At 39.1% G+C, this 27,313-nt stretch overlaps 1 protein-coding gene across 4 annotated transcripts in view; it reads left to right on the top strand.

Annotated features, from left to right (window-relative positions):
* The window catches only part of LOC150080048 (uncharacterized), a 477,066-nt gene that overhangs the window by 434,736 nt on the left and 15,017 nt on the right, over window positions 1-27,313 (top strand). For all 4 annotated transcript variants that reach the window (XM_090381622.1, XM_090381621.1, XM_090381619.1 and 1 more), the window contains 2 exons: window positions 6,765-6,881; window positions 18,236-18,493. In XM_090381622.1, the coding sequence (XP_090237748.1) occupies window positions 6,765-6,881; window positions 18,236-18,493 (375 nt within the window). The remainder of the gene's footprint in view (window positions 1-6,764; window positions 6,882-18,235; window positions 18,494-27,313) is intronic.

Below are 27,313 nucleotides of genomic sequence, written 5' to 3'. Positions count from 1 at the left end.
CAAAAAAATTCTACAAACTCAAAATAATAGAAATGTTTTATTTTATTCATTTTTCTTATTGATTTATTATATGTTAGTATTAACATGTTGCCTTTTATCCTTCATATTTGGATCACACGCACACAAGAACACATACAGACACTGGAGGGGCATCGACGCATCGTGCGCTTTTTGCAGGGGCCCCCATTAGCTCTCGATCTCCCTGTATATATAATATATAAGTTTCGTAGATATACGGTACTTGCTTGAACAATAACACTTTGCTTTTACAGTAATGGGAGACAGTTTGTTTTAAATTATGTCGTTGACCTGAGTGACCAGATACATTTATTAATTTGCTGCTGTCTGGTAACTGTTAATTTTTTTTTTTTGAGATCTTTGTGTGCGTGCGCGCGCGATAGTTCCAAATGCGGAACAGGCAGCATCTGTGTCATCTTCTGGCGATAGTAGTTGCCAGAGCTGTAAGCGACACTATTCATTTCATTAAGTCTCTGCGTTATATATTATCTCCGAGCTTGTGCTGAAATGAAAGATTTATATTCTTGTCTGTTTATAAAAGAACTCAGTGCGAGAAAGCGTTGCAAGTATAAGTGTTATCGCGAGCGTAGTCCGTGATGACACGCTCTGCTTGGGTGTGTGCGATATTTCTCATCGATTTTAGGGTGACGCTGCATACCCGAATGAACAAAATGGACTGGACTATTGTGAGTGCTACTTGACACGGTCGGCTCCTCGTAGTAACGATTTCAAAGAGATTATTAGAAACGGCTCGCTAGTGCTACTTGTCTTGTAGAACGTCTTGAAGTTGTTCTAACATTATGTGTACGCTTGGTGATAGGAATTTTAATTTCTGGAGGAAATAAAGTAGTTGTATTTTAAAGTTCAGACACCCCGCAAAAGCCACTTTTCAGGATTATTGTAAGTTCATTATTCGAAAGAATCATGTTTGGAGACCCACACGTTCTGTTTCTCAAACATCAGGTGAGATTTTGTTAAAGGGATTTAAAACGTTACCATAGACCTCCTTCCATCATGCCATTTCACAGAAATGTGTTATCTGAAGTAAATGATGATAATTTACTTCAGTGCCGACCTGTGACTGAACCTGTTATTATAACGTGTTATTCTGATAGAGCATGCGTGTTGCTCACTGTTTACCCGCCTGTGAGCTGAGAATTTACTACGTGAGTGATTCAGAGAGAATTAAAATAAATACTTTTTTAAAAATTACTTTTAACGCTTTTATTTTTAATTTATATTTACACGTCCCCGTACTGGGAATTTAAACTTCCTATTCGAAGTTTGCGTGTTGGATTCCAATTCCTCTCCTCCCACGTGTGAGAGATTTGTGGAATTTTCAGCAAAAAAAAAAAAAAAGAAGTTTACTTTTAGTTAACATTAATTTTAATTTCCTGCTGTTTATGTTGTGAAAGTATCTTCAGTACAGTTGTAACAAGAGAATACATCCACATGTCCTTTTTCTCTTGGATTTGATGTGTGCATATATTTCATGTGTATACCAAACCCTAAAATGTTATTACTTTATTTGGGACAGGGGCAAAAATATTGCTGCTACAAGTGCAGGATATTAAAATTAATTATGACAGTATTAACTATAGTAAAGAATAATAAATAAAATAATAATTCTTTCTTGCCGAAAATACGATAAATCAATAGACAGAGAGTGGTAATCAATGGACACTGCTCATCGTGGACTTATGTTATTAGTGGAGTCCCCCAGGGTTCAGTGTAGGGTCCATTATTGTTTTCTGTATTTATAAATAATATTGATGATGGTATATCAAGATCAATGTCCAAGTTTGCAGACGATACAAAGGTTGGCAGGGTTGTTAAGGACACTACTGACGCTATGCTGCTGCAACAGGATCTGGAAAGGTTGAACAGAGGGGCTGAGAGGTGGCAAATGTAAAGTACTACATATGGGAAACAGCAATCCCAGAGCATCGTATCAACTCTGTGGTACTACACTGACAGTGGTAGAGAATGAAAAGGACCTGGGGGTAATTGTGCAGGCAAATATGAAGTTCTCTGACAGTGCAGACGGGCTGCAAGAGTAGCTCATGTTGTCTTGCCAATGATATACAGGAATTTTTCTAGCAGGGATAAGGAGGTGATTATACCCTTGTATAAGGCAATTGTCAGGCCACACCTTGAGTACTGTATACAGGTCTGGAGGCCTCATTTCAAGAAGGATGTAGAGCTGCTGGAACGAGTACAGAGCAGGGCAACAAGATTAGTGAATGGAACAAAGGGTTGCTCTTACGAAGAAAGGCTTAAGTTTTGCAAATTACAGTGTCTGGAGACTAGGCAGCAGCGAAGTGATCTAATAGAGGTGTACAAAGCCTTGAATGGTTTGAGCATGCTCAATGCTGATGGGATTCTTGCTATTGCTCAGAATAATCACTTGAGAGGGCATAAATTCAAATTGAGGAAAGACAGATGTAGGATAGATGTGCGGAAATTTGCCTTTAGCCAGTGGGTGGTTGGTAGGTGGAACAGACTTCCATCCCTTGTCGTGGAAGTTGATAGCCTAAATAAATTTAAGGCTCAGCTGGACAGGTATTTCGAACGAACAGAGGGGTCATGTGGAAGTGGTTATTTTTTATTTATTTATTTTCCTTTAATTTTTTTGGCTGATGCTGCATAAGCTTGCTTTCTTGCATCAAATGCCTCTACTAATGCTGATGCTAAAATTTGTGCGTGCCATGGTCTTTGTTATTGATTGCTTATTTTCTTACTGTTTAAAATTTTACGACCAAAAAAAATAATGTTGGTGAACAGAAATATCAATTAGTTACACTATTAATTAAGCTATGTACGCAAGTATAAATTTAGTTTTATTTTGCTAACCTGTGGGAAATATTCTTCCGATTTTCATGCATCGTTTAGTTTTGTTAATTGGAGGAAGTAAAGTGTAAATCTATGCTTTCATTACTTTTATAGCCTGTGGATAATATTCCTACTATTTTCACTTATTAGAATAAGTGTTTAATAGAATTAAATTCAGTTCACAAACATGATCACAATGGCTGGCGCTATACTACATATTGTATAGTGAACGGTATTTTATTTTGGAGAGCCCATTTTAAAGTGATTTGATCGTAGATTAAATTAAATTATGTATTGCATTTAGATTAAATTAGTTTTGAATAAATACCGCACTAAATTATTATTCATTGTTTTTTCACCCTCATTTAACTCTGTTACAAATCGTAAAATGCTGTACATGATGAAGTTTGTTGGAGATTATAAGCGCGGTGCATTGTACTATACAGTACATGTATTTTGCATCTACAAGATCGCAGTTGGACTTGCGTACCAAATGGACTTACGTACATGAAAAAAAACCAATTAAGTACGTAAGTCAAGGAGTGACTGTGTGTGTGTGTGTGTGTATATATATATATATATATATACTGGTGTTCAAAGAAAGTGCATCGCCTAGAAATTTCACATTTCTAACCCTTTTTTGCGATCGTATGTTACATTAATGACTAGCATCACAAATAAAAATATAAACAGAAGATATTTATTAATAATTAAGACAAAGCTAAGTAATATTTGACAGGTACTCTCAAAATATTCCAAAACAAGCATTTGCAACCTTTATACAACAGTTTTAGTAAACACGACAGTTATGGCTGAAATGTTATCAGAAATCCTCAATTTATTTCAGTTATCATTTTAAATGGAAAACAAAATGGAAAGTTCACCAGGCGCAAGCTAATATTTAGTTGAACTGCCTCTAGCCCTGATGACAGCAGCACACCATCGACACATTGAAAAGATCAATTTCTGAAGATAAACTGATAGTTCATGGTTCCAAACACGAATTATGGCTTTCTGAAGTTCACAAAGGGTCTTTAGTTTCTTTCTGGCAACTGCAGATTCCACACGAAGCCAACAGTTTTCTCTATAGGATTCAGGTTTTGGGCTGTTTCCTGGCCAGCTAAGAGTTATAATGGACCATTCTTCCAACCATTTTTTTTCACCTGTAACAAATGTAAATACATTACTGTCGAACCGCTCATGCAGAAATGAAGCTAAAGTTACTATAGAAGTGCCTACTTACACTTTTTGCCCCCAATGACAAAGGGTGAAGTCATCCTGAAAGATGCAGTTACTTGGCAGGTTGAAATGGTCTCAAATAGTTGGCAGCAATTTGCCTTCCAATATATTGGAAGACAGGTATCCATTGGCATTTACGGAACCTTTTATAAACTGCAGGTGACCTACTCCGCGATACGAAATGCACCCTCATATCATTTGGGAGGTAGGGAATTTCACTGTAGTTACCATACAGTCTGGATGGTATTCTTCACCACATCTATTGCGAATCGTTTGTCTCCCATCAGAGTCATGCAGGTTGAATTTCTTCTCATCCGAGAAAATAACTGACTTTCACTGCTCAGGGGTTCCATTTGACATGCTCGTTATACCAAAGTAATCAGCCTTTTTCATTTTTTGTGTGAGGAGGGGCTTCTTGGACGACGGGCTACAAGTCCATTTTTGAAGAGGCGTCTTTTGACTGTTACTACACTTACTACCACTCCTGTATGTTCTTCCCATTCTCTTTTCAGCTCAGACCAAGAAACTTTACGGTTTTTAAGGTATAAGCGCTTCAAAACAAGGTCCTGTTTTGGCATAGAGATTCATTTGCGTCCGGTTCCTTTTTTCCTATCAGCAGAATCAGTATTCTTGAGTTTGGAAAGAAATCTACTCACTCTCAATCGATTACAAGACACCCTATAAGTAATGTGATGGGAAGAACACCCTTCCTCACATAAAGCAACAATAGCACTCTTTCTTCGTGGCATCAACTGCGCGTAACTCGTCATCCTGTCACAGTCAATGACTGCAACTCGTATATAGTGGGGCATGTTTATATAGCTGAAAGTAACAGCTGATTCAATATTATGTCATCACCTATGCGTGTCGCAATCTGTAAGAAATATTGCATATATTTACGTTATTCGGATGACAGTTACAATTTTAAGGGGTGATGCACTTTCTTTGAACACCAATGTATACACACACACACACACACACACACACACACACACACACACACACACACACACACACACACACACACACACACACACACTTGAATAGCTTCCCTAAACAAACTTAAATTTGTTTTTAATTGTGGAAATATTCTTACATATTGAAAGAAATTTTTATAACTATTCTAATACTATATGTATTTTCATTAAAAATAAGAACCGATTGTATCATATATTAATGAAATATGCCTACGTCGGTTTATTTAATTTCAGTGTCGGTTTTTGGCTGTCGGCATTTTTTTTTTTTTTTTTTTTTTTTATGTGAACCCCAAACACGAGAGATATTAGAACCTATAGTACTTAGTACCATGTTTGGGTTGGGGGTTGAGAAGACGAAAGAAGATATTTGTTGACAGGACTGAAAAGAGAGAGCAAGAGCTAACCTTTTTAGCTGCTCATCAATATCCCAAACCATTATTCTGGAATGCCAAACAAAACATCACTCATTGAACTAAATGCACCAGAAAGTCTTTACCACCCCGAATCAGCTGATATGTTGTTTTCCTATATTCTAAAGACATTGTTTCCTCCAGCCTTGCCGATGGAAAGGATAAGAACTAAAGAATATTGGATGGGCTTTAATATTTGCCAGGGAGTTGCTTGAGAGAGAGCTTTGGAGCAAGAGTAATTACATTGCTCTGTCCCCAGAGCCGAAAGGTTATACCTTTGGGCCCTGGAGCAGCCCTGTCACTGCATCTGTCTTTGCCTGAAGAAGAGTCCAGCTTTGTAGATCTCAAATGTTACTGTTCAGGCTGCCACTGAAATTGTAAAGCTGGATTTAGTAAAGCTGATAACATTGAACATACAACAGTTGATTTCTTCTAGGAATATTTTGAGTGTAGAAGACTTAAAGGAGCTGGATGAACAGTGAGTGACTAAACTAGCTAGCAACAGTGTTAAAGTGGTTTTTCTTTGAGACCCCCCCCTCCCCCAAATTCTTTCTTAGGCTTTAAGTGAAATTTCTGGTGTTATTAGAAATGCTCTCAAAACATGAAAAAAATTTTTAGCAAAACAGTTCTGTCAAAACAGCTGTTATGAATGATAACTGCTGCAATACCATTCTAAGTGAAAAGTATGAAAGGGCAAAGCAGACCATAATTTGTGCTCCATTCAAAAAACAAATGGAAGTGGAGGTTTTTTTTTTTTTTTCCAAATGATAAACAAGACGGAATTTTCAGATTTGTCATAACTGCTTTTATTGCTGTCAATAAACCAGTGCAACAGTTAACAGTGGATTCTGCATTGCCTGTGCATGTGACCTTCTTGTATTGTGCATAACAGTGAGCAGTATATTGTCCCACAACCGTGGTCTGCCCTTCAGTGGAAGAAGAGTTGCAAACTAGACAGTCATCACTGAATCCTGTTAGGCCTCTCCACAACCCCTTTCTCCACTGAAGCCATGTTTGAAACTGCAGTGTGTAGTGGCCTTATGACTCTATATAAGAGTAAATATCAGAGTAGCAAGTGTGAACATGCTTTATGGTACCCTGCTTTATTTATGTTAATTTTTTTTTTTTTAATTTACAGCAGATCCCAGTAAGTGGGATCTCTTATAGTTGATTGAGACTTCTACCTTGAATAATTTTTAAAAATTCTGATATAGACTGAATTTTGTAGAATGATTATGATTGTTTGAATTGACAATATTCATAATTTTAGAAAACTGTCATCGTTTAGGTATATCAGAAAGAAAGAGCTCAGCTTATGGCTGCACAAGATCAGACTCCTCTAGTAAATAACCAGAATGAAAATGTAATTAATGAGGTAAAGCGACGAGAAAAGCATAGATCGCAGGTGAGAATATTTTAAGAGGAAAATATTTAATAAATATTTATTTGTTTACATGAAATTACATCATACAACTATTCTTTTCTAATCAAGTCAAAATTTTGTTGTATATCTCTGTGGTTTTATTTTGTTTTAATATTGGAGTAGTAAATGCTGTAATGAAAAAGACGTGCATAAAATGTTCAGCTTACTTGTGGTGGTGTGAATGCCTTGGAGGTTATAAGATTATAAGTGCATCACTGGTAGCTAGCAATTTTGCTGTCATCATCATAAGCCATTTTCAATCCACTGCAGGATGAAGGCTTTTCCAGCAACTTTCCACTTCCTTCTGTTTTGAGCACTGGCCATCCATTTACTACCCAAAAACTCATGAATTTCATCTATCCATTTCCGCCTTTGTCTTCCAGGTTTTCTTCTAGCTCCTCTTGGGTACCATTCTGTTGTTTTCTTAGTCCATCTGTCATTATGTCTTCGAGCTACGTGTCCTGCTCAAGACCATTTTAGTTCTTTAGTTTTGATAAGAATGTCCTTTACTTGAGTTTGCTGCCTAATCCATGTGTTTCTCTTCTTATCTAACAGTCTGATTCCCAGTATAATTCGTTCCATTCTTCGCTGTGTAGTTCTCAGCTTCTCTTCCATTCTTTTGGTGAGTGCCCAAGTTTCACTTCCATAAGTCATGGTGGGGAGTATACATTGATTCATTATTTTACGTGTCAGACAAACTGGGATATTGCTCTTCAGTATGTGACTATATTTCCTGAATGCTATCCATCCAAAATTTATTCTTCTCTTGACTTCCAGCCATTTATCATTATTACAGCTAACAACTTGTCCCAGATAAGTATATGACTCCACCTTTTCAATTACTGCTCCTTCAATCATTATTTCCCTTTCCGTGGCATACTTGTTCATAATTACTTTTGTTTTAGCCATATTCATCTTTAGTCCAAAATCCTTACTAACTGTGCATAACTGATTAAGATTTTCCTCTAATTCTTTGGTATCGTGGCTTATAACCACAATGTCATCTGCAAATCGTAAATGGTTTAGGTACTCTCCGTTCACATTGACTCCTTTCTGCGACCAGTCTAATCTTCTGAAAGCTTCCTCAAGGGCAGCAGTAAACAGCTTCGGAGATATTGTGTCTCCTTGTCGAACTCCTTTATCGATTTTAAATTTGCTACTGTCTTTGTCTAGTCTAATAAAGGAGGTAGCACTCTCATATATTTTCTTCAAAATCATAATATATGGGGTATCTATGCCTTGTCTTTCCAGTGCCCGAAACATTGCCTTATGCTGTATGGAGTCAAATGACTTTTCATAATCCACAAATGCCAGGCATAATGGTGTTTTATATTCATTTTCTTTCTCCATTAGCTGTGATATTATGTGAAGGTGATCCATAGTTGAGAATCCTGTCCTAAAGCCAGCTTGCTCTTTTGGTTGATTCTCATCAAGTATTCTTTCTAATCTGTTAGTAATGACCCTTGTGAACAACTTGTAGATGTGGGATAACAAGCTAATTGGTCTATAATTTCCAATTTCTGATTTATCTCCTTTCTTATGCAGCAAAACTATGATTGCATTATTCCACTGCTTAGGCGTCACACCTTTTCTAATGCACTTTGTGAAGAGCCTTGCCAGTTTTTGTGTTATGTCTCTTCCTCCCAATTTTAACAACTCTACAGTAACTTCATCTTCCCCCTGGGGCTTTCTGATTCTTCATTTTCTTCAATGCATGTTCTACCTCATCAGGAAGAATATCGGGTATGTCGTATGTGTTGCTACTTTGCAATCCATCTTCCCCACTGCTGGTATCATTCTCTCGCTCTTTGTATAATTCTCTATAGTAGTCTTCTGCTATTTGAATTATGCCTTCTCTGCTGTTTATAAGTACACCATTGCTATTCTTCAGTTTCAGTATCATTTGTCTTTCTGTATTACTGCTGATTTAAATCCTTTGTTTTCCCTTAATGCTTGTTCTACTTTTCTTGTGTTAAATCTTCTTATGTCCTCTCTGAGTCTCTTTCTGATGGCTTTGCATAACTCAGTATACTCAATTTTCTCCGTCAGTGTTTTTCTTGCTCTTCATTTGTCGTCTTCGGTTCATCATGACAAGTGTTTCTTGACTCATTTTTTCTTCTTTGGATTTCTTTTTCCCTATAGGTTTCTTAGGCTTTATCACTTTCAGAAAGTTGTAATATTCCTCGTCGATATCTTGGTCCTGAGCAGTCTGCAGAAGCTCAACCTTGTTCTTAAGTTCCAGTACATACTGCTTTTTCTCCTCCTCTGTTATCTCAAAGACTTTTGTATTATTTACTCGAGTCAGTTTTTTCCTTTCCTTTCCTACATCTATATCAAGTGTACATCTTACCATTCTGTGATCACTTCCAGCATTTACCTTATTCAGGACGGTAACATCATTCACAATATATCTTCTGTTAGTGAGGATGAAGTCGATTTCATTAATTGTCATCTTTTAAGGGCACAAAAGAATATCATCTTTTAAGGGCACAAAAGGTGATATAGTTGTACACGTTGGCACTAATGATATTAAGAGTAGGAGACCGGCAGAATTACTTAACAAGTACAGGTCACTGTTGAACAAAAGCCGAGAATTAGGGTTGAATTTGAAAGTGTCTGCAATTCTGCCCAGACACGATAGGAGGGAGTATATGGGCAGAATTGCAGACACGATAGGAGGGAGTATATGATGAGAGCCTTGTCGATCAATTCGGCCCTGGAAAGATTGTGCAAGGCTCAAGTGGTAGAATTTTTTTCAGCCTGGACTGTACTTGTTAACAGGAGAGATTGCTTCTACAGGGATGGGATACACTTAAATAGAAAGGGTGCAAGAATGTTTGCTGATGCTATCGAGGCAGTGTTAGGTGGGTCGGAAAACTGCTAGATTGGGGGGATACAAGGACTAACAGATTAACAGTAGCCACTGGCAGAGGTGAAAGTGATTCTTGCACTGCTTCTATTGGAATGAGCCGCAGCCTGGAAAATAAGATGCGGGATATTTCAGAGACTGCTGGGAATCATTGCGATACAAGTAAACACATGGGTTGTGTTAGGGTAGCTAAGAATAGAAACAGGTGGAGGTATACTTGCGTGTACACCAATGCTAGGAGTTTAGTAAATAAATTTGATGAATTTGAGGTATTGCTCAAAACATCAAAGGCAGATATTGTTGGGATATCAGAGACGTGGTGTCACACAGATATAAGGGATACAGAACTGGAATTTGGGGAGTACAACGTCTACAGAAAGGATAGACAGGATAGGAAGGGGGGAGGGGTTATGCTATTAGTTAAGAAACACATAAAAACCAAGGAAGTGAAGCCAGTCGACATCGCTGGACAGTGCAGTGTTGAGTCAGTTTGGTGTGACATAAGCATTGGGAGATCAAAATTGAGAGTAGGAGTGTGCTATAGGCCTAATGACACTGATGAGTATAATAAGAAACTGTACAGGGAAATAGAGTGGGCCAGCAAATCAGAGAGTCTTATAATGGGAGATTTTAATTTCCCAGATATTGACTGGAATTTGGGGGCTGGTCACTCACACACTAGCAGGGTTTTTTGTGGATTTATTGGATGATTGTTTTCTACATCAGCATGTTCGGGAGGCAACTAGAGGGAGTAATACTTTTGATTTGATTATCAGCAGTGATTCGTCATGCATTAAGAATCTGCAGATAAATGAACCACTAGGTGGCAGTGATCACAGTGTGCTGAAGTGGGATTTACTCAAAGAGGTAACTACCATTAGGGGTAAAGGGAAGGGTTATTGCTTCCGTAAAGGCGACTACGATGGACTGAGACAGTATTTAAATTCTATACAGTGGGACCAACTGATGATGTTACCAACAGCAAATTCAAAATGGGAAGCATTCAAAGAACCTATCTTGGAAGCTACTAGGCTTTACATACCAACTAAGAAATATTGTTCAAGGTTTAGGCCTAAGTGGATGTCAGATGAAGTAATGAGACATATGGCAGAGAAGAAAAATGCATGGGATACTTACAAATTAACACATGACACAGAAGCCTATGATAGATACAAGTTGATATGCAACCAAGTTACAAAGGAGGTTAGGCAGGCGAAGGCAGATTACGAGAAATCCTTGGCAAGGGATGCAAAGAAAAACAGCAAAGAGTTCTTTACTTATGTAAACTCTAGAAGGAAGGGGATGAATCAGATTGGTCCACTTGATATTGATGGGTCAACTGTTGATGACCCTGCTCAGGTAGCTAACAAACTAAATGAATATTTTGCATATACATTCACACATGAGGAGTTATTCAGCGAGGGGAATGCCAGGGGTGTATTCAACTCTAGCAGTAAGCTACAGAATCTTGAAATAACTGGGAGTAAAGTGGAGGAGAAACTGTTGAAGATAAACACAAGAAAGGCACCTGGGGTGGATGGGATCTATCCAGTTATATTAAAGGAGGCAGCAAAGGAAGTAAGCAAACCCTTAGCCATAATTATGAGAGCTTCCTTGGACTCAGGGGAGGTACCCATCGACTGGAAATGTGCAAATGTGACCCCAATTCACAAAGGAGGATCAAAGACTGACACAAGTAATTATAGACCTGTGAGCTTAACTTCTGTTCCAGGAAAATTAATGGAGGCACTGGTTAAAGAAGCACTGCAGGATCATTTAGACAAGACTTCAGTTATAGCTTAGACACAGCATGGTTTTGTTAAGGGGAAGTCTTGCCTGACCAACTTGATTGGATACTATGATGCAGTCACAAAAGAACTGGATGCAGGGAATAACTTTGATATTATATACTTGGATCTTAGAAAGGCTTTTGATACTGTTGCACATGGAAGACTGCTACACAAATTGGAGCAGTGTGACATTGGAGGCAAATTGCTGCTATGGATAAAGGGGTGGTTGAGGGGGAGAAGACAGAGTGGTAATCAATGGACACTGCTCATCGTGGACTAATGTTATTAGTGGAGTCCCTCAGGGCTCAGTGTTGGGTCCATTATTGTTTTCTGTTTTTATAAATGATATTGATGATGGTATATCGAGCTTAATGTCCAAGTTTGCAGACGATACAAAGGTTGGCAGGGTTGTCAAGGACACTACTGACACTATGCTGCTGCAACAGGATCTGGAAAGGTTGAGCAGATGGGCTGAGAGGTGGCAAATGAAGTTTAACATTGACAAATGTAAAGTACTACACATGGGAAACAGCAACCCCAGAGCAACGTATCAACTCTGTGGTACTACACTGACAGTGGTAGAGAATGAAAGGGACTTGGGGGTGGTTGTGCAGGCAGATATGAAGTTCTCTGAGCAGTGCAGACGGGCTGCAAGAGTAGCTCATGGAGTATTGTCAATGATATATAGGAACTTTTCTAGCAGGGATAAGGAGGTGATTATTCCCTTGTATAAGGCAATGGTCAGACCACACCTAGAGTACTGTATACAGGTCTGGAGGCCTCATTTCAAGAAGGATGTAGAGCTGCTGGAACGAGTACAGAGAAGGGCAACAAGATTAGTGAATGGAACAAAGGGGTGCTCTTACGAAGAAAGGCTTAAGTTTTGCAAATTACATTGTCTGGAGACTAGGCACCAGCGAGGTGATCTGATAGAGGTGTATAAAGCCTTGAATGGTTTGAGCATGCTCAATGCTGATGGGATTCTTCCTCTAGCTCAGAATAATCACCTGAGAGGGCATAAATTCAAATTGAGGAAAGACAGATGTAGGATAGACGTGTGGAAATTTGCCTTTAGCCAGCGGGTGGTTGGTTGGTGGAATAGACTTCCATCCCTTGTAGTGGAGGTTGATAGCCTAAATAAGTTAAAGGCTCAACTGGACAGGTATTTTGAACGAACAGAGGGGTGAAGTGGAAGTGGGTTTTTTTTTTTTTTTTTTGGCTGATGCTGCATAAGCTTGCTTTCTTGCATCAAATGCCTCTACTAATGCTAATGCTAATTGTTAATCCGTTTGGACTCTTCCATGTCCACTTTCTGTTGTACAAATGTAAGAAGGAGAAATTTTATAACTTCATTGTTATGGTTGGTAGCTTTTACAATGTTTGATCAAAAAGAGTTCTGTGAATGATCTTATAATTTTTGAACATGGTGGTATCTAAATAATTGTTAGTAGGTCTTGCACTCACATATTTTGAGAATATGCATATTAAATTTTAATTTATGAAATTCCAGTCTAGCAAAGAACTATTTTGATTGAATGCCTTTTTTTTTTTCTCCACCTCTCTCTTGTTTGTTGCATGTGTTGAAAATGGTGAAATTTGAACAATATGCAAACATTGCATTTTTATAACTAAAGTTATAACAGTATAGTCGTAGGTATATTTTTTTATGTGAACCCCAAACACGAGAGGTATTAGAACCTATAGTACTTAGTACCGTGCTTGGGTTTGAGCTTAAGAAGATGAAAGAAGATATTTGTTGACGTTGGACTTGAACTTCTGTAGATTTTAATTTTCAGGAAATACGTATGAAGGAAGGTTGTTCCAGAAAACGGCAGTTGAATGAATAAATGAGCAAGAAGAAAAGTTGGTTCTGTGCGTTTGAAGTTGGACAGTAAATGGATGTTGGCTGGTGGCGGCACGTGTTCGGACTGTTTTTGAAAGAGAGAGCCGGAATTATAGAAGCCAATTCAGAAGAACAGTGCCCATGGAAGTATCTGTAGAAGAGGCATGCAGCAGAAACAGTGCGTCTATGAGAAAGCGAGTGGAGAGACTCTGTTAGAGATGAATCATTAATTAACCTAACTGCCCTCTTCTGAATGGAATCAAGAAGCCTGAGAGAGGTTTTAGGGGCACCACCCCAGATGTGGGACCAATATTCCATGGCAGGGCGGATTTGTGATTTATACAGAGTGAGCAGCTGTTTGGACGAAAAGTAACGCCGAGAGCGAAAGAGAAAACCAAGTTTTTTAGATGCAGAGGTAGCAATATTTGTAATGTGCTTGTGCCAAGAGAGATTAGAAGTCAGGGTAATCCCCAAAAGAGATATATCATTTTGCCTAGAAATCGGAGTGTCACTAAAGATAAGCATAGGAGTAAAAGAATCCTTTTTGCGAGATATAAGACAAGACTGAGTTTTAGAAGGGTTGAAATCAACTAAGTTGTCTTTGCCCCACTGGAGAATTACGTGAAGATCGGCATTTAAGGAATTGGTAGCAGGTCTTCGAGAAGTTGAAGCTGATTTAGCAGGACAAGGTTTCTCATAATGGAAAGTTGAATGCAGTGTGCTATCATCGGCAAAACTATAGATGGGATTTCCAGTCAAGGGAAGAAGGTCATTGATATACAAGAGGAAAAGAGTGGGGGAAAGAACTGAACCTTGGGGGACACCGGCATTAGTGGAGAAGTTAGAAGACAGAGAGCCATCTACCATCACCCTCAGTGAGCGATCTGAGAGAAAACTGGATAACCAATTACTAAAAACAGGTGGCAAACCATAAGATGGAAGCTTGTTTAGAAGACCTTTATGCCAAACATGATCAAAAGCCTTTGAGATGTCAAGAGCAACTACTTGTGTTTCACCAAACCTTTCCATTGAATTAGTCCATAAATGGGTAACATAAGCCAATCACCAGTGGATCGACACTGAATATCACCAGTGGATCGACACTGACGGAATCCATACTGGTGATCGTTGATCAGACGGAAGGTTTCTAGGTAGTTTAAGAGTTGACGGTTAATTGATTTCTCCATTACTTTAGAAAGAGTAGAAGTAATTGCAATGGGACGATAATTGGATGGGAGGGATTTGTCACCCTTTTTAGGAACTGGCTGGATATGAGCAAATTTCCAAGCAGAAGGAAAAACACCTTTGGAATAAGAAAGTGAAAAAAGGCGACAAAGAATAGGAGTAAGTTCAGGAGCACAGGTGTTGAAAACAAGTGGAGAAATACCATCAGGACCTGGAGCTTTCTTACCATCAAGATTAATCAAAATCCTTCTGATATCCTTTTGATGGAAGACCACAGGAGGCATTGAATGGAGCGTGTTGGGAATGGTGGGAGGTGTTTTACCAAGATCATTAATACATGAGCTGGAAGAAAAATGGGATGCTAGCAGGTCAGCTTTATCCTTGGCTGAAGTGGCAACAGGACCATCTGGTTTGGACAGAGGTGGGAGCAAAGATGGGCAAAAGTTGCGGCCAATAGCTTTGGCAAGAAACCAGAATGCTCGGCTACCATTAGGGCAAGAAGCAAGTTTTCTACTCTTAGCCTGTTCAAACTCTAGTTTGGACTGGTTAATAACTGCTTTACAATTGTTGCGAGCTTTGGTGTAGGCAGAAAATGAAACTGAAGAATTAGAAACAAGCCAATTACAATATGCAACATTCTTCTCTTGAACAGCCTTAGCACATTTATTGGAAAACCAAGGTTTAGATAAAGGAAGAGATTTTAAAGTGGAGTGTGGGATAAAGGATTCCATTCCTGCAAGAATAATTTCACTGACACGATCTGAGCAAACGTTGACATCAGGAGTTTTGAAACAGTAATCCGACCAAGGAAAAGAAGTCTCGAGGTCATCCCATTTTGCATTCTTGTAATGCCAAACAACATGAGGTTGGGAATAGCCATGAGATAAAGGTTCCATTGGAGAAGAGACAATCACCAAGTTGTGATCTGAAGTGCCTAAAGGACCTCTCACTTAGACCGTGTACTTAGAAGGGTTGTTTGTGAGAAAAAGATCAAGCATATTGGCTGTATGATTCGGATTGTCCGGTATTCTTGTAGGTAAATGAACAATCTGTGTTAGGTCATTAGTAATTGCAAAAGCCTCAGCATCTCGACCTGCTGGGTCGGTGTGACTAGAAAACGGAAGCCAGCTGGAGTTGTGAACATTAAAATCACCAAGGAAAATTACTTCACTGTTAGGAAAGTTGGACTGGAGAAAGTCAAGTTGCAAAGAGAGAAAGTCAAAGAGCTCGAAGTGATTAGTGGAGTTGGGAGAACAGTAGAGACAACAGACGAATTTGACACAATGAGGTAGAGAGATATTAAGCCAGAGAAGGTCAAAGAGAGGAGATTCCAAATTGCGAAGTCTCTGACAGGGAATATCAGAACAGACATATGCACAAGTACCACCTTTGAGGCAAAAGGAATCATACAGTGAATAATTTGGGCATCTGAGATGAGCAGTACATGAATCAACCGATAACTGAGATTCTGTCAGAAAATGTACATGGGGTTTGGCAGACTGGAAGTGGAAATGGACATCGTTGAGATTAGAATTGAGACCACGTATATTTGTGAAATGAATTAGGAAGTGCTTGTGAGGTTTAGATCTTTTCGCAGATAAGCTTGCTCTATTAGTTTGACAATTCATGGTGTATTCAATAGTAAGAAAAAGTGGGTGGGACATGCTGTATGAAGTAATGAAATTTTTGGATATGGCGTACACACAGTAAGAATATACCCAGATCCTTGACATAAAGTGGCCTCGACAATGCTCCCCGCATACACACTACTCGGACTCCCTCCAGTCACTATCTGGCAGAGTAGAGGTAGCAAGATTATACACTAGCTAATCCATAAGCTTCCTAGAGAGTTACCGATAGTTACTTACTAGAGAGTTACCGGTGTACTAACTAGTGGCCGGCCTGCGAACACCGTTTTAGAGCTGTACCCTCGAAATGTAAGGAATATTGGATCTCGCCACAACGTTCATCATAACCTCAAAAGTCATCAATCATAATGCATGATGGAAGAGATAGGGAAAGGTTGACCGGAACTTAGCTGTAGAGACTAAACATAGGTTCCACCATTTCAAGCCTCCAATAAGCAAAGTGGTGGTATTTCACCAGTTGATGAGAGTCATCTACCACCTAGTACTGCCTGGTAATATAGAGGGGCGGTGTTCCTCCATGTAGTGTGGGCGCCACACCTCGACCCCTGCTTACGTTGGTTCACACCTGGGTGGTCACCCACCATGTACTTGTGCATGGAGGTTATACCCAGGATTACTAACTGTCCCACCATCGTGAAGGTGCAAGCAGAGGATTTGGCTGTCACAGACCGTCCGGACTTCGCCGAAATTGGGTCCACTTGACTTGAGTGTCACCCGAATATCAGTTCCATCAGCGTTTTAGACTCCCAGGCCTAACCAAGGCCAAAAAAACACATTAAGTCACAATCACATGTGGATGTCATGCTGTTTGCATTTTTTGATAATGAAGGGACATTGTTATCAGAATTCGTCATTCCATGAATATGTCTAATTAATGCAGCTACTATCAACAAGTTAAAAATGGTTGAGAAATGCAGTTTGATTTAAATGACCTGAAAAATTATGAAATGGTTGGTCCCTTTATGAAAAGAATTTCAGTATTGTCTGAGACCATTGTAGTCATTTGTATGAAAGCAGAATACCTCTTTACTCTTGACAGCAGTTATATTTTTAAGTAAATCTCGTATCACAATATACTATGATCACTGGTCTTAGTGGTTCCTTTATCTGGAGATTCTTAATGCATAAAGAGTCATAGCTGATAATCAGATCAAGAGTATTAATGCTGGTGTAGTAAACAGTCACCCAATAAATCCAGGAAATTATTCTACCACATGAGTGACCAACCCACAAATTCTTGTGAGTGTCTGGAAAATTGAAATCACCATTATAAGACATTCTTATTTACTGTCCCACTCTATTTTTCTGTATAGGTCTTCATCAGAGCCATAATACTTGTATTCTCATTTCTGTTTTATCAGAGCTTCTCACCCAACTGATTCAACATTACTGGAAGACACAGGAGACCTCTATGAATTGGTCTCTCGTGCCTTCCAGGTGCACTGTCTTTGATTCTTTGCTTCTCATGAAAGGGTATAACCCCTCTGCTTCACATATGCACTAAAATGTGAACATTTTTTTCTTTGAAAAGAAAAACACTCCACATGTGGCATTGAAATGGTTGATGCCATCCAGCTCTTATAATTTTCTTTCTTCATCTTAGAAAGAAGAGTTATTCCCCTTTTCCCCAGAAATGAATTGCTTTAAATTTTAACGGAATTATTTTCATATTAGATGAATAGTTCTGATGAACATTGATATAAATAATATTGTGCCAAGAATGGCTAAACTGATATAGAGAAGGATCCTTTTGAATTTTGCATCTCCTAGCCTTCTACCTATTGTGCATAATAAAAATAAATAAATTGTATTGATCCTTAAATATGCTGAAGTATCAAAATCAGTAAATACTGGTTTTACTTGTAATGGTTGCAGCAGGTGAGCCAGTTTTTCTTCCCCTTCCCCTCTAGAATTTGCATAAGTGTAAAGAGTAAATTTTTAATTCACATGCATGTTGCAAACAATAGAAAAAGTTAATGAAGGTAATTATTATTTTTCAGCGACCTCTCACACGTTATCTTCCTGTACGTAGTACAGAATTTGATTTGCGTCAACATATCGAATCTGCTGGTCATCAGATTGAATTGGTTCCTCATGTTAGAGTCACTCCAAGTTCTTGTCATGGATATCTACACAAACTGGGTGGAAAATGGCGGACATGGAAAAAGCGCTGGTTTGTATTTGATAGACTGAAGAGAGCACTTTTTTATTATACTGATAAAAATGAAACCAAATTAAAGGGGAAAGTATACTTTCAGGTATGTGTTCAAAAGCTATGTTTTACTAGTTAAGGTTACAAATAAATTTTTAAATGTATATATTTTTCATAAAAAATTAGAATTGAATCTATTTTTAGACATCACTTTTATCTTATAAAAATGTATTTCAATGCATATTAGCTTTGCAAATATGCAAGGATAGGCCATCATAGGTTTATAATTACAGAAATGGATCATAATTGCAATAGAATTTGAGGGGTTGTGTATTAGTACCAGACTGATAAGTTTCAGCTTCCAGGCATAGTCCCCAGTTAACTGGTAGCACATTAACTGTGTTGATGCATATGTGCGTGAAGGGGTTGTCAATCCACTTGGATGGAGTATAGAGTATCAAGATGTGGCCTAACCATGGCCATGTACAGTTGAATAATCACCTCTTCATCCCTGCTAGCAAAGTTCCTGTATATCATTGACAAAACCTCATGAGCTGTTCTGCAAGCCTGTCTGCGTATTCAGTGAAATTCATATTGGATTGCATAATTACTCCTAGGTACACACAGTTAGTATATTAATCTGGTAATGTGGTAACCAGATTACATAGTAACACACAGTTGATAAGTTAGTAGTAGTAATGGCAAATGATGAAAAAAAGAAAGCTTATATAGCATCAGCAAAAAAAAAAAACAGTTTACCCATCCATACTATCCAAAAAGTGTTTCTAGTTCTTTTGTGAATTTATTCATGCGATCCACTTCCACAACAACAAATGAAAGCCTCTTCTAATAATCAACCACCTGCTGGCTGAAGACAGACGTATCTTTCCTGTGGTTAGACTTATCTAACCACATATCTATCCTGCAACCATCCTCCCTCAACTTGAATTTATGCCTCCTCTTGTGTAGTCTTAGCAAAAGGTAGAATGCCATTAATGTTAAGCTTACTTAATACATTCAAGGCTTTAAATACCTCATTCAGATTTCCTTAAAGGTGCCTAGTCTGAGATGCTGCAATTTGCAGAACTGAAGCCTTTCTAGGTAAGAGCAACCTTTTGTTCCCTTCGCCAGTTTGGTTACCCTTCTCTGCACCATTCTTGCAGATCAACATCCTCCGTCTATGCAAGAAAGCAAGCTTATATAGCATCAGTTTTTTTAATCAACGAAAAATGCATACAGATCCTGAACTTCAGATGTCAAATTTTACCATGCCAGTGACCAACGATATCAGATTCTTGGGATTAATCCTTGACATAAAATTAAATTTTTTTGAGCACATTAAATCGGTGCATACTTCCTGCCTCGAAAAATTTAACATACTCAGAGCTTTATCTGCCCTGTCTTGGGGTGCAGACCATACATCTTTTTCTTCTCTTATACAGAGCATTGATCAGATCTCGTTTGAATTATGGTGCTCCAATCTACGATTCTGCCTGAAAGAGTACATTGGTTGGACCCTATATAGCATAGTACACATAGTGTACACCACATTGGTTGGACCCTATATAGCATAGTACACATAGTGTACACCACATTGGTTGGACCCTATATCGCATAGTGCATTGCCCTTGGTGCATTCAGGACATCTACCCATAGTTTATATATTTGAAGCACATGAGCCCCCCTCTTTGTCTCCACAGGAAAACACTTCTTCTTAAGTATGCAGCCCGAATACAAAGTTCCTGTCAGCATCCTATTGAGCCGTACCTCTTTAATCTACCATTGCAAAACCTCTATAAAAATAAACCCAGTAAAATAAGACCGGCAGGCTTATGCCTAATTGAAATAACTCAGAGTTGGAATGTTCCTAATGTCAACAGGCTACAAGTAGTGAAATGCTTTCATCCACCTTGGACACCTCCCCCTCAATTAACTTGTGATACTTATCTTCAAAAACGGGGAAAGAATCACCTACCGTCACTCAACGTGAAGCAACTCCATGCAAGCCATATTCAGAAATATGCTAGTTTATTGCCAATATATACTGATGGCTCCAAATCAGATATGGATGGCTCCAGATATTGTTGGGATATCAGAGACGTGGTGTCACAAAGATATAAGGAATGTGGAACTGGAATTTGGGGAATACAATGTGTATAGAAAGGATAGACAGGACAGAAGGGGAGGGGAGGAGGGGTTATGCTATTAGTTAAGAAACACATAAAGTCCAAGGAAGTGAAGCCAGTCGACATCGATGGACAGGGCAGTGTCGAGTCAGTTTGGTGTGACATAACCATAGGGAAATCAAAATTGAGAGTAGGAGTGTGCTATAGGCCTAATGACTCTGATGAGTATAATAACATACTGTACAGGGAAATAGAATGGGCCAGTAAATCAGAGAGTCTTATAATGGGGGATTTTAATTTCCCAGATATTGACTGCAATTTGTGGGTTGGTCACTCACACACTAGCAAGGCTTTTGTGGATTTATTGGATGGTTGTTTTCTACACCAGCACGTTCGGGAGGCAACTAGAGGGAGTAATACTCTTGATCTGATTATCAGTAGTGATTCTTCATGCATTCAGAATCTGCAGATAAATGAACCACTAGGTGGCAGTGATCACAGTGTGTTGAAGTGGGATTTACTCAAGGAGGTAACTACCATCAGAGGTAAAGGGAAGGATTTTTGTTTTCGTAAAGGCGACTATGATGGTCTGAGACAGTATTTAAATTCTATACATTGGGACCAACTGATGATGTTAACAACAGCAAACTCAAAATGGGAAGCATTCAAGGAACTAATCTTGGAAGCTACCAGGCTTTGCATACCAACTAAGAAATATTGTTCAAGGTTTAGGCCTAAATGGTTGTCAGATGCATTAATGAGACATGTGGCAGAGAAGAAAAATGCATGGAATACATACAAATTAATGGGTGACATGGAAGCCTATGATAGATATAAGTTGGTCTGTAACCAAGTCACAAAGGAGATTAGGCAGACTACGAAAAATCCTTGGCAAAGGATGCAAAGAAAAACAGAAAAGAGTTCTTTACCTATTTAAACTCAAGAAGGAAAGGGATGAATCAGATTGGTCCACTGGATATTGATGGTTCAACAGTTGAGGATCCTGCTCAGGTGGCTAACAATCTAAACGAGTATTTTGCATCTACATTCACGCATGAGGAGTTATTCAGGAAGGAGAATGACGTAGGTAAAGTAAACATTGGCAGTGAGCTAGATGATTTTGTAATAACTGAGAGGAAAGTGGAGGAGAGATTGTTGAGGATAAACATAAAAAAGGCACCTGGGGTGGATGGGATCTATCCAGTTATATTAAAGGAGGCAGCAAAGGAAGTAAGCAAACCCCTAGCCATAATTATGAGAGCTTCTTTGGACTCAGGGGAGGTACCCATAGACTGGAGATGTGCAAATGTAACCCCAATTCACAAAGGAGGATCAAAGGCTGACACAAGTAATTATAGACATGTTAGTTTAACTTCTGTTCCAGGTAAATTAATGGAGGCTTGTTGTTTTTTTTTTTTTTTTTTTTTTTTTTTTGGAGCATTAGCAACTAAGGCCATATTGCTCTGGGATATGCGGTGGGCATTCCCCGACCTTTCCACATCCTCTGTATTTGGTGGTGACGGGCTCGAACCCCGGTCTAATCAAGAAGCGTGTGCTACGCACTGCTGCTCCTTCCCACCTGGCTAGGGAGGCGCCTTTAATGGAGGCACTGGTTAAAGAAGCACTGCAGGATCATCTAGACAAGAATTCAGTTATAGCTCAGACGCAGCATGGTTTTGTTAAGGGCAGGTCTTGCCTGACCAATTTGATTGGATACTATGATGTAGTCACAAAAGAACTGGATGCAGGGAATAATTTTGATATTATATATTTGGATCTTAGAAAGGCTTTTGATACTGTTGCACATGGAAGACTGCTGCACAAATTGGAGCAGTGTAGCATTGGAGGCAAATTGCTGCTATGGATAAGGGGGTGGTTGAGTGGCAGAAGACAGAGAGTGGTAATCGATGGACACTGCTCAACGTGGACTAATGTTATTAGTGGAGTTCCTCAGGGTTCAGTGTTGGGTCCGTTGTTGTTTTCGGTGTTTAACTCATTTAGGTAAATGAGTTAAATCATTATTTTGATTTTGATTTGTTATACTTAGATTTAAATTTAGAATTGCTTTTGATTCGGTTAACTAATTAATTTGTACAGTATTTATTGGTTTTGCCTTTGGCATATCTTTGCCTTGGGCGAGTTCTGTTTGTCTCTTTGTATTAGCATTAGTAATTAACATTAGTCGTGGACTAATGTTATTAGTGGAGTCCCACAGGGTTCGGTGTTGGGGCCACTGTTGTTTTGTATATTTATCAATGATATTGATGAAGGTATATCAGGCTTAATGTCGAAGTTTGCAGATGACACGAAGGTTGGCAGGGTTGTTAATGACAGTAATGGCAGTGTGCTACTGCAACAGGATCTAGATAATTTGGGCAGATGGGCTAAGAAGTGGCAACTGAAGTTTAACCTTGACAAATGCAAAGTACTGCATATGGGTAGAAGTAACCCCAGAGAAACGTACCAACTGTGTGGTACTACACTTAAGGTGGTAGAAAATGAAAAAGACCTGGGAGTAATTGTGCAGTCAGATATGAAGTTTTCTGAGCAATGTAGACAGGCTGCTAGGGCAGGTCATGGGGTTTTGTCAATGATATATAGGAATTTTGCTAGCAGGGAAAAGGAGGTGATTGTCCCTCTGTATAAGGCAATGGTCAGGCCACGCCTTGAGTACTGCGTACAGGTCTGGAGGCCTCATTTTAGGAAGGATGTAGATTTGCTTGAGCCTGTACAGAGAAGAGCAACACGATTGGTGAGGGGAATGAAGGGATCCTCTTACCAAGAGAGGCTTAAGTTCTGCAAATTGCAGTGGCTGGAGACTAGGCACCTGCTTGGTGATCTGATTGAGGTCTATAAGGCCTTGAATGGGTTGAGCACGCTGAATTCTGATGGGATCCTCCCACTTGTTCAGAATACGAACCTACGGGGACATAAGTTCAAATTAAGAAAGGATAGATGTAGAATAGATGTGCGGAAATTTGCCTTTAGCCAGCGGGTGGTTAATTGCTGGAACAAACTTCCATCTGTCGTTGTGGAAGTTGATAGGTTTAATAAATTTAAGGAGGAACTGGACAGGCAATTGGAGGGTATGGTGTGATTTTTTTTTTTTTTTTTTTTTTTTTTGGCTGATGCTGCATAAGCTCCTACACTGCTTTCTTGCATCAAGTGCCACTACTACTACTACTACTACTACTACTACTACTACTAGTAGAGGCATTTGATGCAAGAAAGCAAGCTTATGCGGCATCAGCCAAAAAAAAAAAAAAAAACCACTTCCACTTCACCCCTCTGTTCGTTCGAAATACCTGTCCAGCTGAGCCTTAAACTTATTTAGGCTCAACTTCCACGACAAGGGAACAAGGGATAGAAGTCTGTTCCACCTACCAACCACCCGCTGGCTAAAGGCAAATTTCCGCACATCTATCCTACATCTGTCTTTCCTCAATTTGAATTTATGCCCTCTCAGGTGATTATTCTGAGCGAGAGGAAGAATCCCATCAGCATTGAGCATGCTCAAACCATTCAAGGCTTTATACACCTCTATCAGATCACCTCGCTGGTGCCTAGTCTCCAGACACTGTAACTTGCAAAACTTAAGCCTTTCTTCGTAAGAGCACCCCTTTGTTCCATTCACTAATCTTGTTGCCCTTCTCTGTACTCGTTCCAGCATCTCTACATCCTTCTTGAAATGAGGCCTCCAGACCTGTATACAGTACTCTAGGTGTGGCCTGACCATTGCCTTATACAAGGGAATAATCACCACCTTATCCCAACTAGAAAAATTCCTATATATCATTGACAATACACCATGAGCTACTCTTGCAGCCCGTCTGCACTGCTCAGAGAACTTCATATCTGCCTGCACAACCACCCCCAGGTGCCTTTCATTCTCTACCACTGTCAGTGTAGTACCACAGAGTTGATACGTTGCTCTGGGGTTGCTGTTTCCCATGTGTAGTACTTTACATTGATCAATGTTAAACTTAATTTGCCACCTCTCAGCCCATCTGCTCAACCTTTCCAGATCCTGTTGCAGCAGCATAGTGTCAGTAGTGTCCTTGACAACCCTGCCTACCTTTGTATCGTCTGCAAACTTGGACATTAAGCTTGATATACCATCATCAATATCATTTATAAATACAGAAAACAATAATGGACCCAACACTGAGCCCTGAGGGACTCCACTAATAACATTAGTCCACGACGAGCAGTGTCCATTGATTACCACTCTCTGTCTTCTCCCCCTCAACCACCCCTTTATCCATAGCAGCAATTTGCCTCCAATGTCACACTGCTCCAATTTGTGCAGCAGTCTTCCATGTGCAACAGTATCAAAAGCCTTTCTAAGATCCAAGTATATAATATCAGTTATTCCCTGCATCCAGTTCCTTTGTGACTGCATCATAGTATCCAATCAAATTGGTCAGGCAAGACTTCCCCTTAACAAAACCATGCTGTGTCCGAGCTATAACTGAAGTCTTGTCTAAATGATTCCGCAGTTTAACTAGTGCCTCCATGTATTTTGTATATATGTTTCTGCATTTCTTCTGATTGACTATTTCAGTTAACTTCTTGGTTGACTAGTTTTCTTAGCCAAGATTTTAATTACTTATTTTGTAAATATTGTATATTTTACTCTCTGCTTATGCAGTGTAATTTGTTAATATGTTTACTGCTATGTTTCATATCGGTGACATAAGTATTTATTATTTAACTTAATTTATTCTTTTAAGTGGCTATCTAATAGTCACTTGTACATTACCTATGTTCTTTCCTTGAGACTTTTCTTTTTCCCCTTGTTGGTGCAGGTTGGGCTTCCTTCCCGGCTAGGAGAATCTTTCTTTCAAAATTACAAGCCTTCAGGCTTCAAAATTTTACCTCTTCAAGCTCTCTCGCTTGTTAGATTTTCCAACTAGTGTTTTCCTCTTTCTTCTTTTTCCTGAGAGTGTTTTGCTCACTTTTCTTCTTCTACTTTCTTTTTTCCTGCTTTATCCTCCCTATTCCTTATTTATTATAACTGGGATTCCACTTGTTGGAATCCCACTTAGTGTAATTTAGATAGTTCCTGGAGCGTCTCCACGTGGCTAGGGACGGGAGTCGGGACGCAGGTAGCTTGCTTCCTGCTGCTAAAGACTCCGGTGCCGACAAATAACAACCATCACAACACACATATATACTTACACACACACACTTACACACACCTGCCGCAATCAATACAAGAATACCTTGTCCCTTGTCCTTTATTTATACATTGTGCTCCCCATATTCATATTCTGCATTCCTTATGTCTGAGTAATGCCATATTCCCATATGTTTCTACAATGCCCACATGTGATGACTTAACCAGTTCTTCAGTACATCAAATTTATTTACTATGCTCCTGGCATTAGTGTACATTCAAGTATACATGCAACTGTTTTTACTCTTAGTAACCCTAATACAGATCATGTATTTGCTTTTACTTTGGATCCCTAGCAGGCCTTAAAATTAGCATTAGCAAGGGCACATAATGCAAGAAAGCAAGCTTATATACCATCAGCCAAAAAAAAAAAAAAAAAAAAAACCGCTTATTTCACCCATCCACTCACTCCAAATGTTGGTCAAGTTCTGCCTTGAATCTATATAAGCTATTAACTTCTACAACAGATGAATCTTTGTTCCAGCAATCAACCACCCGCTAGCTAAAGGCAAACTTACACACATCTACCCTACAACCATCTTTCCTCAATTTGAATTTATGCCCTCTCAGGCGATTATTCTGAGCAAGAGTAAGAATCCCATCAACATTGAGCATACTCAAACTTCATATTCAAGCATACATATTCAAGGCTTTATACAACTCAATCAGATCACCTCTTATGTACCTAGTCTCCAGACACTGTAATTTGCAAAACTTAAGCCTTTCTTCATAAAAGCAACCCTTTGTTCCATTCACTAATCTTATTGCCCTTCTCTGTACTCATTCCAACAGCTCTACATCCTTCTTTAAATGAGTCCTAACCTGTATACAGTACTCAAGGTGTGGTCTGACCATTGCCTTATACAAGGAGATAGTCACCTCCTTATCCCTGCTAGAAAAATTCCTGTATATCATTGACAAGACACCATGGGCTACTCTTGCAGACCATCTGCACTGCTCAGAAAACTTCATATCTGCCGGCACAATTACCCCCAGGTCCTTTTCATTCTCTACCACTGTCAGTGTGGTACCACAGAGTTGATACGTTACTCTGGGATTACTGCTTCACATATGTAGTACTTTACATCTGTCAATGTTAAACATAATTTGCCACCTCTCAGCCCATCTGCTCAACTTTTCTAGATCCTGTTGCAGCAGAGTATTGTCATTAGTGTCATTAACAAACCTGCCAACCTTCGTATCGTCTGCAAACTTGGACATTAAGCTTGATATACCATCATCAATATCATTTATAAATACAGAAAACAACAATGGACCCAACACTGAACCCTGAGGTACTCCACTAATAACATTAGTCCACGATGAGCGGTGTCCATTGATTACCACTCTGTCTTCTCCCCCTCAACCATCCCTTTATCCATAGCAGCAATTTGCCTGCAATGCCACATTGCTCCAATTTGTGCAGCAGTATTCCATGTGCAACAGTATCAAAGGCTTTTCTAAGATTCAAATATATCAAAGTTATTCCCTGCATCCAGTTCCTTTGTGACCACATAATAGTATCCAATCAAATTGGTCAGGCAAGACTTTTCCTTAACAAAACCATACTGTGTCCGAGCTATAACTGAAGTCTTGTCTAGATGATCCTGCAATGCAGTCA

This window comes from Mastigoproctus giganteus, chromosome 9 (genome assembly GCF_048544385.1).
Source record: "Mastigoproctus giganteus isolate SK-2022 chromosome 9, ASM4854438v1, whole genome shotgun sequence".
Lineage (NCBI taxonomy): Eukaryota > Metazoa > Arthropoda > Arachnida > Uropygi > Thelyphonidae > Mastigoproctus > Mastigoproctus giganteus.
Note: the sequence above shows the minus strand (reverse complement) of the source record. Positions and strands in the feature narration are given on the sequence as shown.